Below are 18,823 nucleotides of genomic sequence, written 5' to 3' on the forward strand. Positions count from 1 at the left end.
TGTGCCCTGTCCTCTTAATTATTTACTACTTCTCAATTTTTGAGTAAACTTTAGCAGTGACTGTTTTGTTTTGGGTCATCAATAAAAATGTTAAATAGTATGGGGTCAAACACCAATCCTTGTGGAAATCTATTTGAAGCACAGGTATTGTATGTTGATCCCCTGTTTACAGTTCATAGAATTATAGAATCCTGTGGCTGGAAAAGACCTCAGAAAGTCATTGTGTCAAGCCGGGTGTTAAAAACCTCTAAGGATGGAGATTCCACCACCTCCCTAGGGAATCCATTCCAGTGCTTCACCACCCTCCAAGTGAAATAGTTTTTCCTAAGATCCAACCTAGACTTTCCCCACTGTAACTTGAGACCATTGCTCCCTGGTTCTGCCATCCGTCACTACTGAGAACAGCCTCTCTCCATCCTCTTTGGAACCTCCCTTCAGGAAGTTGAAGGCTGCTATCAAATTTCCCCTCACTCTTCTCTTCTGCAGACTAAATAAGCCCAATCCCTCAGCCTCTCCTTGTAGGTCAAGTGCTACAGTTTCGGTTACCCTCCGCTGGACCCTTGCCAGTGTGTCCACATCCTTTCTATAGTGGGGGGCCCAGAACTGGATGCAATACTCCAGATGTGGCCTCACCAGTGCTGAATAAAGGGGAATAATAACACCTCTAGATCTGCTGGAAATGCCCCTCCTAATGCACCCAATAGATCATTACCCTTCTTAGCTACAAGGGCACACTGTTGACTCATATCCGTCTTCTCATCCACTGTAATCCCCAGATCCTTTTGTGCCAAACTGCTACTTAGACAGTTAGTCCCCAGCTGTTAACAATGCTTGGGATTCTTCCGTCCCAAGTGCAGGACTCTTCACTTGTTCTTGTTGAACCTCATCAGGTTTCTTTTGGCCCAATCCTCCAATTTGTCTAGGTCACACTGGACCCTATCCCTGCCCTCCAATGTATATACCTCTCCCCCTAGCTTAGTGTAATCTGCAAAACTTGCAATCTATCGCCTCATACATATCATTAATAAAGATGTTGAACAGAACTTGCCCTAGAACTGATCTTTGGGGCACTCCACTTGAAACTGTCTGCCAACCAGACATCAAGCCATTGATCACTACCCGGAGTTTAGAGAGGGAGTTGGGAAGGGCGTGAGGTTCTCTTGCCTTTCTTTTTAAATCCCTTCTCCAGGACAGCAGCGATGGATGGTGATAGGTCTGCTGTTGTTACCTGCACAGCATGTGCCATGTTTGTCTTTCTCCCAGAAGAAAGAACGGATTTCATCTGCACTAAGTGCAAGCTGGTCACCATTTTGGAAGAAAAAATTAGAGGACTGGAGGCCCAAGTGTCGACCCTATGCTCAATCAGAGAGGATGAAGACTTCCTCAATAGAAGGCAGCGTTTAATCCTTCAAGCACGGCAGGCGGAAGAGCCAAAGGGCAGTATGTGACCAGGAAGAGAACTGGCAGCATGTAACTTCTAGAAGGGGAAAAAGACCAGCATGGGAATCCCCCAGTGCTATACAGGTAAGTAATTGCTTTCAGGCTCTGCAGTGCTGAATGCTTTGGAAGGGATCTCACAAGGAAGAAACCGGAAAGGAACACCATATGCTGGAAGGCATGGGATGCGTAGTCCTAGGAATGGGTGTTCCACGGTCACCACCCTCAAAAGAAAATTACAGGTGGTGGTAGTCGGGGACTCTCTCCTATGAGGGACTGAGCCATCCATCTGCTGTCCGGGCCTGGAATCTCGAGAGGCGTGCTGCTTACTGGGAGCTCGCATTCAGGATGTGACTGAGAGGCTTACCAAACTGATCAAACCTTCGGATCGCTACCCCTTCCTGCTTCTCCACGTGGGAACTAACGATATGGCCAAGAATGACCTTGAGCGGGTTACTACAAATTATGTAGCGCTGGGAAGAAGGATCCAAGAATTCGGAGCGCAAGTGGTGTTCTCGTCCATCCTCCCTGTTGAAAGGAAAGGACTGGGCAGAGATTGTCGAATTGAGGACGTAAATACATTGTTGCGCAGATGGTGTTGCAGAGAGGGCTTTGGTTTCTTCGACCATGGGACTCTGTTCCGGGCACAAGGATTGTTAGGAAGAGATAGGATCCACCTAACCAATAGAGGAAGGAGCATCTTCGCGGGCAGGCTTGCAAAAATAGGGAGGAGGGCTTTAAACTAGGTTCGTCGGGGGACGGTGACCAAAACCCTGAGGGGAGTGGGAAAGTCGGATACTGGGAAGAAATGCAGAGAGGAATGAGCAAGAAATGAGGACCCCTGATTCGAATGGAGAAGATAGGGCGATCACCTGGTTACCTGAGGTGTTTGTACACTAATGCGAGAAGCCTGGGCAACAAACAGGAGGAACTGAAAGCCCTGGCCCAGTCCAAGAAATATGATTTAATTGGGATAACAGAGACTTGGTGGGATGACTTGCATGACTGGAATGCTGTCATGGAGGGGTATAGACTGTTCAGGAACAACAGGCAGGGGAGAAAAGGAGGAGGAGTTGCACTATATATAGGTAGATGAGGCTTTCTTCGGACAACTAAGAGAAGCTTCCAGATCGCAGGCCCTGGTTCTCGTGGGGGACTTTAATCACCCTGACATCTGTTGGGAGATCAATATGGCAGCACACAGGCAATCCAGGAAGTTTTTGGAGAATGTTGGGGATAACTTCTTGATACAAGTGCTGAAGGATCTGACCAGGGGCTGTGCGCAGCTTGACCTTCTGCTCACAAACAGGGAGGGACTAATAGGGAAAGTAGAGGTGGGTGAAAATCTGGGAAGCAGTGACCATGAGATGGTAGATTTCAGGATCCTGACCAAAGGAAGAAAAGAGAGTAGTAAAATACACACCTTGGACTTCAAAAAAGTAGATTTTGACTCCCTCAGAGAACTGATGGGCAGCATCCCCTGGGATGCTAACATGAAGGGGAAAGGAGTCCAGGACAGCTGGCAGTATTTTAAAGAAGCCTTATTGAAGGCACAGAAAGAAACCATCCTTATGCGTAGCAAGAGAGGCAAACATGGTAGGAGACCGGATTGGCTTACAGGGGAAATCCTTGGTGAACTTAAGCACAAAAAGGAAGCTTACAAAAAGTGGAAACTTGGACAAATGACCAGGGAGGGATTTAAATGTACAGGCAGTCCCCGATTTACGCGGATCCGACTTACGTCGGATCCGCACTTACGAACGGAGCTTTCTCGCCCCGGAAGTCGGGGCGAGAAAGCCCCGTTCGTAAGCTGCTCCGGTGCCCCTGGTCTGCTGGAGACCGTCTCCAGCAGACCAGGGGCACCGGGCGGGTTCCCGCGCTTCTGAGGCTTTGCCAGAGCAAAGCCTCGGAAGCGCGGGAACCGCTGCTGCTGCCACTTGGGTGCCGGTGCCTGTGGTCTGCTGGGGACCGTCCCCAGCAGACCACAGGCACCGGGACCCAAGCGGCAGCAGCGGGCGGGTTCCTGCGCTTCTGAGGCTTTGCCAGAGCAAAGCCTCAGAAGCGCGGGAACCCCCGCTGCTGCCGCTCCAGTCTGGGTGCCTGTGGTCTGCTGGGGACGGTCCCCAGCAGACCACAGGCACCCGGACTGAAGCCGCAGCCGCGGGGGGGTCCCGCGCCTCTGAGGCTTTGCCAGAGCAAAGCCTCAGAGGCGCGGGGAACCGCCGCTGCTGCCGCTTCAGTCAAAGCGGCAGCAGCGGCGGTTCCCCGCGCCTCTGAGGCTTTGCTCTGGCAAAGCCTCAGAGGCGCGGGACCCCCCCGCGGCTGCGGCTTCAGTCCGGGTGCCTGTGGTCTGCTGGGGACCGTCCCCAGCAGACCACAGGCACCCAGACTGGAGCGGCAGCAGCGGCGGTTCCCCACGCCTCTGAGGCTTTGCTCTGGCAAAGCCTCAGAGGCGCGGGACCCCCCCGCGGCTGCGGCTTCAGTCCGGGTGCCTGTGGTCTGCTGGGGACCGTCCCCAGCAGACCGCAGGCACCCAGACTGGAGCGGCAGCAGCGGCGGTTCCCCGCGCCTCTGAGGCTTTGCTCTGGCAAAGCCTCAGAGGCGCGGGACCCCCCCGCGGCTGCGGCTTCAGTCAGGGTGCCTGTGGTCTGCTGGGGACGGTCCCCAGCAGACCACAGGCACCCTGACTGAAGCCGCAGCCGCGGGGGTCCCGCGCCTCAGAGGCTTTGCCAGAGCAAAGCCTCAGAGGCGCGGCACCCCGCTGCCGCTGCGGCTCTGCTCCCCGTGTCCCTGGTCTGCTAGGGGGGGGGGCGCAGCTAGTGTGCTCCCCTCCCCCCAGCAGACCAGGCTTTTGTTTTGGACTCTGGGGCAGAGCAGCTGGGGCGCTGCCGATTGGTCCTGCAGCGCCCGTGGGCACTACTGGACCAACCCGGCAGCACCCCAGCTGCTCTGCCCCAGGTCCTGATTCAGCCGCTGCTGGTCAGTTTCAGCAGCGGCTGAATCAGGACGTCTGGGGCAGAGCAGATGGGGTGCTGCTGGGTTGGTCCAGTAGCACCCCAGCTGCTCTGCCCCAGGCGTCCCCAAGTCAGCTTCTGCTGAAACTGACCAGCGCTGACTACAGGAAGCCCCAGGCAGAGTTGCTCTGCCCCGGGCTTCCTGGAATCAGCTGCTGATCAGTTTCAGCAGCAGCTGACTTGGGGATGCCTGGGGTTCTTAAGTTGATTCTGTATGTAAGTCAGAACTGGCGGTCAGTTTCAGCAGTGTCTGAATCTGGACGCCAGTTCCGACTTACATACAGATTCAACTTAAGAACAAACCTACAGTCCCTATCTTGTACGTAACCCGGGGACTGCCTGTATAGCTCAAGAATGCCGGGGGGTTATCAGGAAGGCGAGAGCGTGAATGGAATTGCGACTGGCTAAGGATGTGAAGGATAACAAGAAAGGTTTCTACAGGCATGTTAACAAGAAGAAGGTGACCAGAGAGGGTATGCGGCCCCTACTGGATGAAGGAGGTAACCTCGTGACAGATAATGTGGGGAAAGCTGAAGTACTCAATGCTTCCTCTGCCTCTGTATTCATGGACAAGGTCGGCTCCCAGACTAATGCGCCAAGTGACGCAAGATTGGATGAAGATGGACAGCCCTAGGTGGGTAAAGAACAGGTTAGGAACTATTTAGAAAAGCTGAATGTACACAAATCCACGGGTCCGGACTTAATGCATCCGAGGGTACTGAGGGAGTTGGCAAATGTCATTGAGAAGCCTTTGGCCATTATCTTTAAAAGTCGTGGCAGTCAGGAGAAATCCTGGATGATTGGAAAAAGGCAAATGTAGTGCCCATCTTCAAAAAAGGGAAGACGGATGATCCAGGGAACTATAGGCCGGTCAGTCTTACCTCGGTTTCTGGAAAAATCATGGAAGGGATCCTTAAGGAATCTATTTTGAGGCACTTGGAAGAGAGGAAAGTGCTTAGGAATAGTCAGCATGGATTCACAAAGGGAAAGTCGTGCCTGACCAATCTGATTAGCTTCTATGATGAGGTAACTGGCTCTGTGGACATGGGAAAATCAATGGATGTGATGTACCTTGACTTTAGCAAGTATAACACAGTGAGTATAACGGTCCCTCTATTGCTCCCTTTCTGTATGATGTGTAACAGTTGCAATCTCATTGTTCTGGCACAACCAAATCCTGACATAGTTTATACAATGATAAGAAGAAACTGCATACCAGGTTTGGTGGAGAAGTGGGTTGTGCTCACAAAAGCTTGTGATGCCATCTACATTTTTTGTTAGTTTCTAAGGTGCTGTAAGACTGTTGTTTTTCAAATTTACTCAGTTAAGATTCATCTACACTGCAACACTATTTCGGGATACCGCAGTATCCCAAAATAGCTATCCTGCGTCTTTACAGCAAGTCTGTTATCTCAGGCTCACTGTTCTAATGTCCCTGTAAACCTCATTCCACAAGGAATAAGGGACATTTTGGAATAGGTTATTTCAAAATTTAATTATGAAATTAGCTATTTTGAAATAAAATACGCAATTTCGTAGCTCAAATTGTGTATCTTATTTCGAACTATGGTGCAGTGTAGATGTAGCCTTACAGGCTAACACGGTTACCCCTATGAAATTATCTATTGCCATTTAGAAGCTTCAGAAGGGTAGCTGAGTTAGTCTGTAACAAGAAAAACTTAAAAAACAATTAATAGGAGCACCTTTTGTTAATAGACTAACAAAACATGTAGATGGTATCATGGGCTTTCATGGACAAAACCCACTTCAGATGACTGGAGTATTTGAAGTCCAGATACAAGAATAAATAAGGGAAGAGGGGGAGGAGGAAAATGAGGGGGGGAGGGGAAGAGAGAGAGAGACAGTAAAGAGATGTAAAAATGTAGCCGTGTTAGTCTGGGGTAGCTGAAGCAAAATGCAGGACAATGTAGCACTTTAAAGACTAACAAGATGGTTTATTAGATGATGAGCTTTCGTGGGCCAGACCCACTTCCTCAGATCAAATAGTGGAAGAAAATAGTCACAACCATATATACCAAAGGATACAATTTTAAAAAAATGAACACATATGAAAAGGACAAATCACATTTCAGAACAGGAGGGGGATGCGGGGGGGGGGAAGGAAGGAAGGTATGTGTCTGTGAATTGATGATATTAAAGGTGGACCACCTCTAATATCATCAATTCACAGACACTTACCTTCCTTCCTTCCCTCCCCCCCCCCCCCGCATCCCCCTCCTGTTCTGAAATGTGATATGTCCTTTTCATATGTGTTCATTTTTTTTAATTGTATCCTTTGGTATATATGGTTGTGACTATTTTCTTCCACTATTTGATCTGAGGAAGTGGGTCTGGCCCACGAAAGCTCATCATCTAATAAACCATCTTGTTAGTCTTTAAAGTGCTACATTGTCCTGCATTTTGCTTCAGTAAATAGATGGTTCAAGTATTTACAAGAGGCTGATAAGAACAGTTAGCGCCTCCATTGTTTGGTTGGTTGGTTAAGTCATTAGGATGTGGAAGGTAGTGTGGGAGCTAGCCAATGTCCCTGTTCATTCCATTTGCATAAGAATTAAACTTGTAATTGAAGTTAAGCTCCTGTCCTTCCCTGTACATTTGACTTGTGGAAGTGGCCTGAAACAACAGGGTGACTTGGAGATCCATTAATGAGTGTCCAGGAAGATTAAAGTGTTCTCCAACAGGGTTCTGGGTATTGCTTTTTCGCATATCTGATTTGTTAGTCTTTAAGGTACTACTAGACTATTCGTTGTTTTTTAAGTTTTTCCCTGTTACCATTTAGGACAGGGGTGGGGAACTTCAGGCCTGGGCTCAGAGCCCCCCCACAGGGCTGGAACACCCAAAATATACTAGGCTGGGCCCTCCTCAGCTCTGGTGGGTAAAGGGAATGTGGGGGCTAGGTCAATGATTGATTGATTGATTGATTTACTTCTCACTTGTATGCATCTTCCCGACTGATTTTTCTGTAGGTCAGCGATTCCCCAACCCAAAAAAGGTTCCCCACCCTGGTTTAGGAGATCTTAAACTCATGGACAGATGGACACAGATGCACAAATTCTAAAATAAGTAGTAGAAGATAAAGATATACATACACACACCATCTGTTTCGTTCTCTCTCTCTCTCTCTGTATAATAGCTCTCAGTTCTGGACTTTATTCTCTTTGCACATTATAAATATCAAGTTATAGTAACTTGTACCTGAGCTACCATTAATTTTTAGTTCTGCAGTTAATTCTTTTTTTGGCTGTCAAGATGAGCTATGATATAGAATTCCATTGTGCTGGATGCAATACTTCCTGATTTAGGAAACTGTCATATATAATGTTTAGAAATTCCAAGAATGTTTGACAACTGGCAACATGAGACGTGCATCATATGTCACTCAAATCCAAGTCTCCCATGATTATACAACTTTTTTCCCCAGGCATGTTCATGGGGGATTTCAATTTGAGTGATATACTGAAAGTCAGTGCTTCAATTTTGAGTGATATATTTCTTTCTAAACAGGTACATAAGGTTTCTTGTATTCCTGTTCTCTAGTGTGATTTGAGGTTTGTAGCAGACACCAATGACACTTATATTTTATCTATTAGGACATTGAGGCTATGTCTGCACTACACTGATATATCGGAAAAAGGTATGCAAATTGTGCTCCGCAATTTGAGTACCTTTTTCCAGTAGTTTTTTCAGAAGAGGCTTTTCTGAAATTTGGCCCATCTGCATGGAGCCAAATATCGGAAAAGTCTCCTCTTTTGGAAGAACCTTCTTCCTCACGAGGAGGAAGACAGGGATTCTGAAAGAGCACATCTGCTTTTCCACAAACAGAGTGGATGTGTGGGAGATTTTCCGGGATATCACCGGTATCCCAGAAAAACCCCGTAGTGTAGACATAGCTTGATACATAAGCATTCAAGATAATTTTCTTCTGAGTTACTCAGAAACAGGTAATGCCATTTTTGACAGAATGCGACTCCCTCTGTAATTTTTAACAGCATTTTCTAAATGTTTTTGTTTCTTCCTGAGGATAATATATATTTAACATAGGCGTGCACACGGGGTGTGCCAGGTGTGCCCAGGCACACCCTAATGTTTCAAATGGCCACCCTGGTGCGCTGGGGAACGGTCGCTGCGCTGGGTTTGCCATGCATGCGTGGCCAAAACTGGTGGGTCTTAGGACCCCACGGAAATAGGCGTCAGGGAGCAACAACGTCAGCCCACCTTCCCGGCAAGCGAGGTGAGCTTAAACCGCGGGCAGGAAGATGGGGGGTGTGCCCTGGGCAGGGGATCAGGAGCAGCTCGGCTAGCCCGGGGGTGGGCTAGGGTGTGTGTGGGGGTTGCGTCAGGAGCAGCGTGGCTGGCCCGGGGTGGGGGGGGGGGTCAGGGTTGGGGGCAACGCAGCTGGCCTGGGTCGGGGGGGGCCGGGGTTGGAGGCAGCATGGCTGGCCGGGGGGGGGGGCCTAGGATCGGGGGCAGCGTGGCTGGCCCGGGGTAGTGGTGGTGGGGGGGGGGCAGTGCGGCTGGGCCGGGAAGGAGAGGGCCAGGGATGGGGGCAGCGTGACTGGCCCCCGCCCCCCCAGAGCTGCTTCCCATCCCCCTTTCTCCCAGCCCCTCTCTTCCTCCCGGCCAACTCCATGTTCCTCAACCCCCCACGCCAAGCTCTGCTTCCTGCACCTCCTTCCTCCTGGCCCCCCCTTCCTTCCTCCCGGCCAGCCCTGCGGCCCCTGACCCCCTCCAGCTCTGCTTCCTGCCCCCCTTTCTCCCGGCCCCCCGTTCCTTCCTCCCGCGTCCAGTCCTTCCGCCCTGTCCATGATCAAGTGTGTCTGGCTTTTTTGGGGGTGGTCTATCTGGTAACCCTATCCGCTGCAGCTCCACAACATGGTCAGAGACAGGGCTTCTCCTCCTCCCCAAGATGTCAGTCTCAACTAGAGACTCCCAATGCTGATTGCGCCCTAGCTCCCAGTTATTTACCCCGCTGCTGCCAGGCTTCAGTCTGGTGCCCAGCTGGAAAACCAGGAAATACCAGACATTGCATTTTCTGGATTTTTTTTTTTCACCAGACAGAGGGCCCAAAAACCAGACTGTCTGGTAGAAAACCAGACACCTGGCAACCTTATGAGTCGGACCCAGTACAGGCACCAAGTGATGGGGAGAATGCCGGAACTTTGGGAACCAGAGACTGTGGGATGTGGGTTTGTGGCCCAAAAGGGGGCTAAGAAACCTAAGAAAGACAGAGTAGGGGGAGCACCAGAAGGGTGACAGTCAGGGTGACCCTAGAACTTTGTTACAGACCAACTGGTGGCTGCTGGAGGAGGAGGGAAAATAGGGGGAAAGGGTCAGAGAGGAAGGGGCTTGTGATGAGGGGAGGGGGCAGGTAAGGAGAAGAAAGGAGAAGGCACCAAGGGACAAGGTGGAGGAGAGAGACAAATCCCAGGGGGCCAAGTGGAGACAATGAGGAAAAGGGCAGGAGGGGAAGTGTCAGTGAGAAAGGGGGAACAGGCTGATGCTGGGAGAGGAGAGGGGAAGGGCTTTGGGGGCTAGAGGGGACAAGTGAAGGTGCTGGGAGAAGGCTTGAAAGAAGGGGGTGGGCATGAGGAAGGGCAGGGATGGAGCAAGGCATGTGTGAGGGCACAGAGGCATGAGGGAAATGGGGGCAGAGGGTGGTGGGGGGGTGGGTATCAGGGAAAAAGAGGGTGTGACAGACCGGGCAGTGTCTGGGCACAGCTGAGGGTGTCCGCTCAGGGTGAATTGCTCAACTCCGGGGCTCCTTACAGCCCCCAGACTGGTGACCTCTCCAAACAGGCCACAAACCAGTCCCACAGAGCGCTTCAGCTGCCTGCCTGAAGCCTCACAAGCAAAACCCCTCCGACACCCTAGCAATAACCGTGCCCCAGATGGCCCCAGACCTCATACACAGGTGGGGGGGTCCTAGCACCCAATCCCACCTACCCCGAACAAGTTCTGTCCGGTTCCAAGAAACCAGCCACAGATCCCTGGTCAATTTACCCTCTGGACCTTACCCACAAATCACGCTGGGCCAATCCTTTAGCATCTAACAACTAAAGGTTTATTAACACAAGAAAGAAAAGCATGAGAGTAAGGTTGTTAAAGATTATTACGTTACATGCACCGAATCTCCCAGTCCTCGATGCAGGCTCTAGCAGAGATGTTACAGCTGCTGGTTTAAAAGTTCTTGTTGCACATCCTAACATCAGGATGGGTTCACAGGTCTTCCAGGCTCTTCAATCCCTGCAATGCTGCCTCTGGGATGAAGTGCTGAGCTGAGAACAAAATGGCATCGACCACATGGCCTCTTTATACCTCCTTCCTGGCCTCTTCTTGTATGCAGCAAGTCACCTGGTCAGAGGCCAATCTCTGTGTTCCCTGCTGGCTGCTCTCAGGTGACAAACCCCATTCTTTGGGTGTGTCCATAGCCCATTGAGAGCCATTGTTCCACAGGGCTTCGCTACTCAGCCTGTCCATAGCAATGCTTAACCACATTCAGAGAAATATTCAGCTTCCACACAGATTACAGATTCCTACCTACACACATAGACATTATATACTCACACAAATAGCGTACATAAGATCAACAAACGATAAGCTCCCATTCAATACCCCACATGGCTCCCTTTTATACCAATTTCTGGGGCCAACACCCCCACCTAGGGGTGCAGCAGCGATCTGGCTGCTTCCCTCCAATTCGGTAATGTGACAGAAAGCAAGGGGGTAGGGGCAGTGAGGGAAGGGGGAAGCACCAGGAGAGTGCAGGAGTAAGGGAAGGTGCAGGTGCCATGGGATTCTGGGGGTGAAACAGAAGGGCAGACACCTGCAGGGGAGGGACCAGCACCAGAGGAGAGAGGCAGAGCAGGTGTGTAGAGGGAGGTGTTAGAAGAGGGGATGAGGAGGGGTACCTCACATGATCAGAGTGGGGCTACGGGGCACAGGGGGAGAGAAGGGCTGGTGGAGGGGGGCAGGTCTTAGGAAGGCTGAGGGTAGTGAGAAGGGCAGAAGTCAGGACAGCAGAGGTGGGTGAGGGGTTGGGGGGGGCAGCAGGCACCAGGGGAGCTGATGGAGCAAGGGAAGGAGACAGGACAGCAGAGGGGAAAGGTAGAGGTTTATAAGATACTTATTAATAACTTGGGTGCCACAGAGGCACATCCTAACAAGCCACAAACTCAGTAGTGGTGCACAGCACAACGTTTATTGTGCTCATGGGAGGAAACTCTTAGCGGGGACACTTCCCCCGGCCTCTGCACCCCCGGAGTTAATGTCACACACATTGGGTTAATGCAATTGCAGGATAGTTGCATGGGGGGGATTTGGTGAGGGCCAAACTAATCCCTGTTGGTAAGAGGATAGTGAGAAAAATTCTGGGGGTACGAGGGGGGCACATGACACCTTTTATTTCTAGTCATGTGTCCATATTGCTCCAGAGGCATAGCTAAGGGGGGTCAGGAGGTGTGGCTAATGGGGGTCAAAGAGTACATTTAAAAAAATCTTTGGGTGCACACCCTAATGAAATGTGCTGCGCACGCCTATGATATTTAAATTCATTGAGAACTTACACACTTGTTTTCACCTTCACCTTTGGACGTTAAATCAGTAAAAGAGGAGTAAAAATGTATTCCCTACCCTCCAGTATTCCTTATCTTCTAATTATGCACTCTTGAGGAGCAGACCAGAGTTGGGAATCTGTCTTTCATAAGGAAGCAGTTATAGACATAAATTGCAATGTGCACAGCAAGAAGGCTGTCTTGGTGAGAAGCAGAGCTGCCAAATCTCACAGGCTACGTGTAGACTACATCCCTCTGTCGACAGAAGGATGTAAATGACGCACTTCGAAAGTGCAAATAAAGCGGGGATTTAAATATCCTGTGCTTCATCTATGTAATTGCGTCATGGCGCTCTTTCGAACAAGTGCCATTTTGAAAGTAAAACCGTGATCTAGACGCAGTTCTTTCGAAAATGGCAGGCTTTTTTGAAAGATCCTGTACTCCTCAAAAATTGAGGTTTACAGGATCTTTTGAAAAAGCCTTCCATTTTCAAAAGAACCATGTCTAGACTATGGTTTTACTTTCGAAATGCTTGTTTGAAAGAGTGCCATGATGCAATTATGCAGATGAAGCACAGGATATTTAAATCCCCGCTTTATTTGCACTCTCGAAGTGCATCATTTACATCCTTCTGTCAACAGAAGGATGTAGTTTAGAAGTAGCCACACTGTCTACATACTCCCTCTTACTCTGTTGCAACAGTGGCTAATTTGCAAACAGCAGTGGGATATGCTACAACACTCTTGCTTTGTACCATGTCCACCTGACCTAACTTAATTTAACTTTTGAGCAAATAAAGCTTACTTAAGAAACTCTTTAAAAGATCATAGTCAACTTTCTTTGCCTGTGTAAATATCAAGAAACCCATACTTCAGCAGCTACTACTTAAATATTAAATTATCAAATTTTTTTTATTCTCCTCTTCCCATTCTCATGCACATTTTAAAAATAACCCTGACAGAACTAAGATGCTCTAAATCACCTTAAAGGTTATAGTTGGTTTGTACTCTTGGAAGATGACTGATAAATATGAAAAGGCTGTCTCATTCATTGTGTGGCCTATTTGTAATAAATTCACTTCATGAGGCAAAGATCCTGATGATCCATCTCATTCACTGTGTATTCTTCAAATACCTGCAGTACATGAGGTAGTACTCCAGTGAACCCACATGAATTACATCAAACAACCCTGCAGAAAGCTACATATGACATATAATTACTATATCATATTAATACAGATAAGATATTGTGAAAACTTAAAAAACAATGAATAGTCTAGCAGCACCTTAAAGACTAGCAAAAAATGTAGATGAAGATACGAGCTTTTGTTGGCACAACTGATGACTTCAAATGAATGGAGTTAATAAATGTCCAGGTCCAAAATAAATAGGGGATGGGGGGAGAAGGAAAAAAGGGGAAAGAAATAGTCAATTAGAGTGTTCATGCCACTGATAGAGAAGGTGTAAATTGTTCTTATGCTACACCAAACAATGGGAACTTAAGTAGAGTAAGGGTGCTAGAGGCCAAGAGTTGAGGAAACATTGTTCAAGGTCAGCCATGAAGATGTTAGCATATTGAGGGGCCATGTGGCTGCTACATGCCTCAGAATCTCTCATTCATGGTACTTTCAACTGACCTAGCAACATTGTCATCCTATCCAACTACACTCTTAGCCTGGCAGAGGAATCTGTCCTATCATGAGGACTCTCCTTCTGCCCCACCACTTGCACTAATATGATTTAGTTCTGTGGAGATCTGGAAGTCTATTTTCACCACCTCCACCTCAAGGAATATTTCTAGCACACCGATATACAACACACTGACCTTGCAGCTTCCCCCGCCAGTCCCTCAAGAGGAAGGCCCCGTACTGACGGTTGTAATGAGAGTCTTGACTTCTACATTGATTGCTTCTGCAAATGTGCACAGGCTGACATTGTCATCAAATAACAACACATAACCTTAGCCATGCAGAACGCAATGCTATACACAGCCTCAAAAACAATTTTAACATAATAATTAAAGAATATGACAAAGGGGGTGCTGTAGTCATCATGAACAGAACAGATTATGAACAGGAGGTGACCAGACAACTCACCAACACCAGATTCTACAGGCTTCTCTCCTCTGATCCCACTAAAGAATACCAAAAAACCCGAAAACAACTGCTCATGAAGCTCCCTGATACTGCTTAGGACCAAATTTACACAAACACCCCACAGTTCCTGACCAGGATTTTTCTATCTGCTATCCAAGATACACAGACCTGGAATTCCCGGATGATCCATCACCTCAAGCATCGGCACACTTACTTCAGGATTAGTATTTTTCAGCTCACCTAATACAAATAGAATAATAGAACACTAGAACTGGAAGGGACCTTGAGAGGTCATTGAGTCCAGTCCCCTGACCTTATGGCAGGACCAAGCACTGTCTAGATCATCCTGACAGATGTTTGTCTAACCTTCACTTAAATATCCCCATGATGGAGATTCCACAATCTCCCTAGGCAGTTTATTCTAATGCTTTACCATCCTGACTGTTAGGAAGTTTTTCCTAATGTCCAATATAAACCTCTCTTGCCCTCTAATGCTTCTTGTCCTATCATCAGAAATTAAGGAGAATAATTTTCCTCTCTCCTCCTTGTAACATCCTTTTAGGTACTTGAAAGCTGTTTTCATGTCCCCTCTCCATTTCTTTTTTCCAAACTAAACAAGCCCAATTTTTTCAGTCTTCCCCCATTGCGCATATTTTTTAGACCTTTAATAATTTTTGTTGCTCTTCTGTGGACCTTCTCCAATTTCTCCACATCTTTCTCGAAATGTGGTGCTCATAATACTCCAGTTGAGGCATAATCAGTGCAGAGTAGAGTGGAAGACTTACTTCTTGTGTCTTGGTTACTTCTGTTAATGCACCCCAGAATGATGTTTGCTTTTTTTGCAACAGTGTCACACTGTTGATTGATATTTAGTTTGTGGTCCGCTACAACCCCTATATCCCTTTCTACAGTACTCCTTCCTGGATAGTCACTTCCCATTTTATATTTTGTAAAAATGATTGTTCCTTTCTAAGTAGAGTACTTTGCATTTGCCCTTATTAAACTTCATCCTATTTACCTCAGACCATTTCTCCAGTTTATCGAGATAATTTTGAATTATGACCCTGTCCTCCAAAGCACTTGCAGCCCCTCCCAGCTTGGTATCCTCCACAAAATTTATAAATGCACTTTCTGTGCTATTATCTAAATTGTTGATGAAGATACTAAACAGAATTGGTCCCAAAACTGAACCATGCAGAACCCCTTATTTGTGCCTCCTTATTTGTACACCTTTGAATACCAAATGAAAGGAGACAAAACTTCAAAGGAGCCTTTCCTCTATTTATATGCTTAATTATTTATTATAGACCATATTTCACAAGTCCTGTATATAAAGAAAAATGTATGCAATTTCAGTTTATGTAGGCAAATGCAATGGAATCCTAAGATGGATGGCCCAAGAAGAATATTCTTTGGCTATGTCTACACTAGGGGCTTCTGCTGACATAGCTGTGTCTATCAGGGTTGGAAGAGCTGTGATCCCTGACTGACGGAATGGTCCAGAAAGAGCTCTCAGTGTAGCTGCAATTATACCAGCAGAGCTATACTTTTGCTGGTGTAACCTGTTCCCCATTCAGGGGAGGATTACTAGCTCTCTGCATTCATAATAGGAATGCTTTGCCACCCAGAAACTCTTTGTTTTTGGTTTTTACCTTTTTTTTTTAAAACTGAAATTACTGTGTTTTACAAAAGCTTATTTGGTTTATCCTGATTTTTCACCAGAGTTTTGGAATGCTCAGGTACAGGAAAATAATGAATGTTAAATCCAGTACTTTACAGTACATGGCTGTGTTTTATGTTGATAATAAGTACTCTTATGTGGAGTGCTAGATAAATATGATGTTACTCCTTTTTTTTGGTTTTGCCTTTAATTTCGATTATCATTTAAAAGATGAAGTTTGAGTTTTCATGTTTATCATGACTACATTGGCATGTATTCTGACCTCTGCATATTCCTTTTAGAACTCTGAGTAAAATCAATTCAATTGAGTGACAAGAACTTGTCAGTAGGGAAAGGAGGAACGATACTTTTCTGCACACCTTGATTGAAGCTCATGTACTTGCATATATTTATCCCATGGTATTTAAACATGTGGCCAGTTTTCCACAGGAATTTGAAAACAAGCTACATGTATAAAAAGACGGATGTTTAAAGCCAGCAGCTCTATGTGGAATCATTTATATATTTTGTTTGCCTTATAAAGCTGATAAGCATTTTTGAAGATGCTGTGGCCGCACAGTTCCTAAACACCACTGAATTGCTGCCACTCTTCCTATACTGTATTGATGGAACTTGGGCTTTTTCCTTAAATTTGTTGCTAGAATCTTTTGTACTTTCCTAAGGCATGGTCACATCTATATATTCTTGTATTGTTGTTTTGCTTTGTTAAATGTAAACTCTCAATGTTCCGTATTATTCAGTATGTCAAATGTTTCTAAGTTAGTAATGTGGGACTGACTTGGGGATTTTGACTGCATAGTTGCTTCACTTCTTGGCTACGTCTACACTGGCCGCCTATTACGAAATAGGCATGCTAATGTAGAACTTTGGAAAAGGCAAATGCACGGGGGATTTAAATATCCCCCGCGGCATTTGCATTTTCATGGCCGCCGCTTTTTTCCGGCTTGGAGATAAGCCGGAGAAAAGCGTCCAGACTGGTGCGATCCTCCGGAATAAAGCCCTATTCCGGAGGATCTCTTATTCCTACTTGCAAGTATTTATTTATTTGCAAGTAGCAATAAGAGATCCTCCGGAATAGGGCTTTATTCCGGAGGATCGCGCCAGTCTGGACGCTTTTCTCCGGCTTATCTCCAAGCCGGAAAAAAGCGGCGGCCATGAAAATGCAAATGCCGCGGGGGATATTTAAATCCCCGCGCATTTGCCTTTTCCAGAGTTCTACATTAGCATGCCTATTTCGTAATAGGGGCCAGTGTAGACGTAGTCCTTGAGTGCTAGATCTCTGAAATTAATTTACTCTACCATTTTGTGGTACGTTTGTAGAGTTGCATAGATTTTGCAGGTTTACAGATTTTTGTAAAGCATTAGTAATACAAATGAAGCTGTTTAACTATTGTCTGTTTTTTAATTTTAGGGTGCAGTGTCTGGATCAGTCCAGGCTTCAGATAGACTTATGAAAGAGCTCAGGGATATATACAGATCACAAAGTTACAAAACAGGTAAGGTGCCCTACCTTTCTTTCTTTAGAAATGCAATTCAGAAGCTCTTTATCTCTTAGTAAATATGTTATGCTACTAGCTCTTTGGTTTGTACTTTAAAAAATGCTCAATATGAAATAATCTTAGCTTCAGATTTTGAAGTTTAATAGAATGTTCTTTAAGCATTTCACCCAAGACCAGATTAACTCTTCTGGGGGCCTAGATGTGACATTATCCGATTAAAATGTGGCCATACAAAATCATGGCTGTAACCACTATTATATAGCTGCAACAGAAGTTGCAAGTAGGGCACATGGCCAGAAAAGGTTAAACAATCTCAGACCAATTGACCCAGACTCAACATGTAGAGGCATGTGAGGAAAAAAATATATATGGTAACTAAGGCCATTCATTGCTAGTTAGGCTCGAACTTTTGAAATGCAAACCTGTATTAGCAACAAGAGGTCATACTAGTTAGATGTCTTATATCTATGCTAACTATATAAACTGATATTTCATGTGTATCACAGGAACTATTAATTCAGAGATGTACTACTAACATTTACATAAATATTAGGTGAGATAATGTCATTGTCAGGATGCCTTCTTAAAGTTCATGATAAACTGCGTAATGGATAAACTACCATTGTTTAATTATCATGTGGTTACATCAAAAGACCATTGCCAAAGGGCTGCTGGAGAAGTGTAAAGGACCTTGGTCCTGATCCTTTTTGTTTCACATCTGCTTGGATGCTCATGGGGAAAGCAGCAAGCCACAAGAAATGAGATCCCAGGATATCTTGGGGCCCCTTTAATAGATATTGACATAGGGTCCCAGACATGCTTGAGAATTCATACAGAGGAAAGCTTAGCAACAAGGATTGAGGTCCTGGTCATTGGTTGGAGTCACCCTAGGCTATGAAGATGGACTTTCTGCAACCACAGGATCACCACTTCTATTATGTAACTGAACCTCAGGAATTGAACTCATGTCTGTATGTATTTATATTTTAACCAATACACTCTTTTTTTCTTTTAAAATAAATTTTAGTCTAGTTAATAAGAATTGGCTATAAGCATGTGTTTGGGATAAGGTCGGAAGTACTCATTGACCTGAAAGGCAATGTGTCCGGTCCTTTGGGAGTAATAGAACTTTATTTAATTGACTGGGGTAGCTGGGTGATACCCTAAGGCTGGGTACTTTAAGAGAACTGCATTGTGTGGACTTCTCCTTGACCAATAAGGTAATACAGAAGCTGTTATGTGCTGGTTTGGATGACTGTAAATATTGAAATAATCACCAGCTCTGAGGACTGGCCATTCTATTTCTTGCAGTGCACCCTAATTGAGTGACCTCAGCTGGCTTCCCTGGAACCCTTTTATCACAGTGGTAACCCAACATGCGACTGCCCGAGTTTTGACTCCCCACACTTACAACCATTTTTATACGTGCAGAAGGGGCTGGAAACCCTTGATTTACATCTTTGGCTTGCATTTACGATTGCGCATGGCGCCTATCGTAAATGAGGGCTCGAGTTATGATGTCCCCA

General features: G+C 46.5%; 1 protein-coding gene across 6 annotated transcripts in view; it reads left to right on the top strand.

Moving 5' to 3' along the window:
• UBE2Q2 (ubiquitin conjugating enzyme E2 Q2) overlaps positions 1–18,823 on the top strand; it is a 120,538-nt gene that overhangs the window by 58,243 nt on the left and 43,472 nt on the right. For all 6 annotated transcript variants that reach the window (XM_075897351.1, XM_075897352.1, XM_075897355.1 and 3 more), the window contains one exon: positions 17,210–17,294. In XM_075897351.1, coding sequence (XP_075753466.1) covers positions 17,210–17,294 — 85 coding nt within the window. The remainder of the gene's footprint in view (positions 1–17,209; positions 17,295–18,823) is intronic.

Source organism: Pelodiscus sinensis, chromosome 14 (assembly GCF_049634645.1).
Source record: "Pelodiscus sinensis isolate JC-2024 chromosome 14, ASM4963464v1, whole genome shotgun sequence".
Classification (NCBI taxonomy): Eukaryota; Metazoa; Chordata; order Testudines; family Trionychidae; genus Pelodiscus; species Pelodiscus sinensis.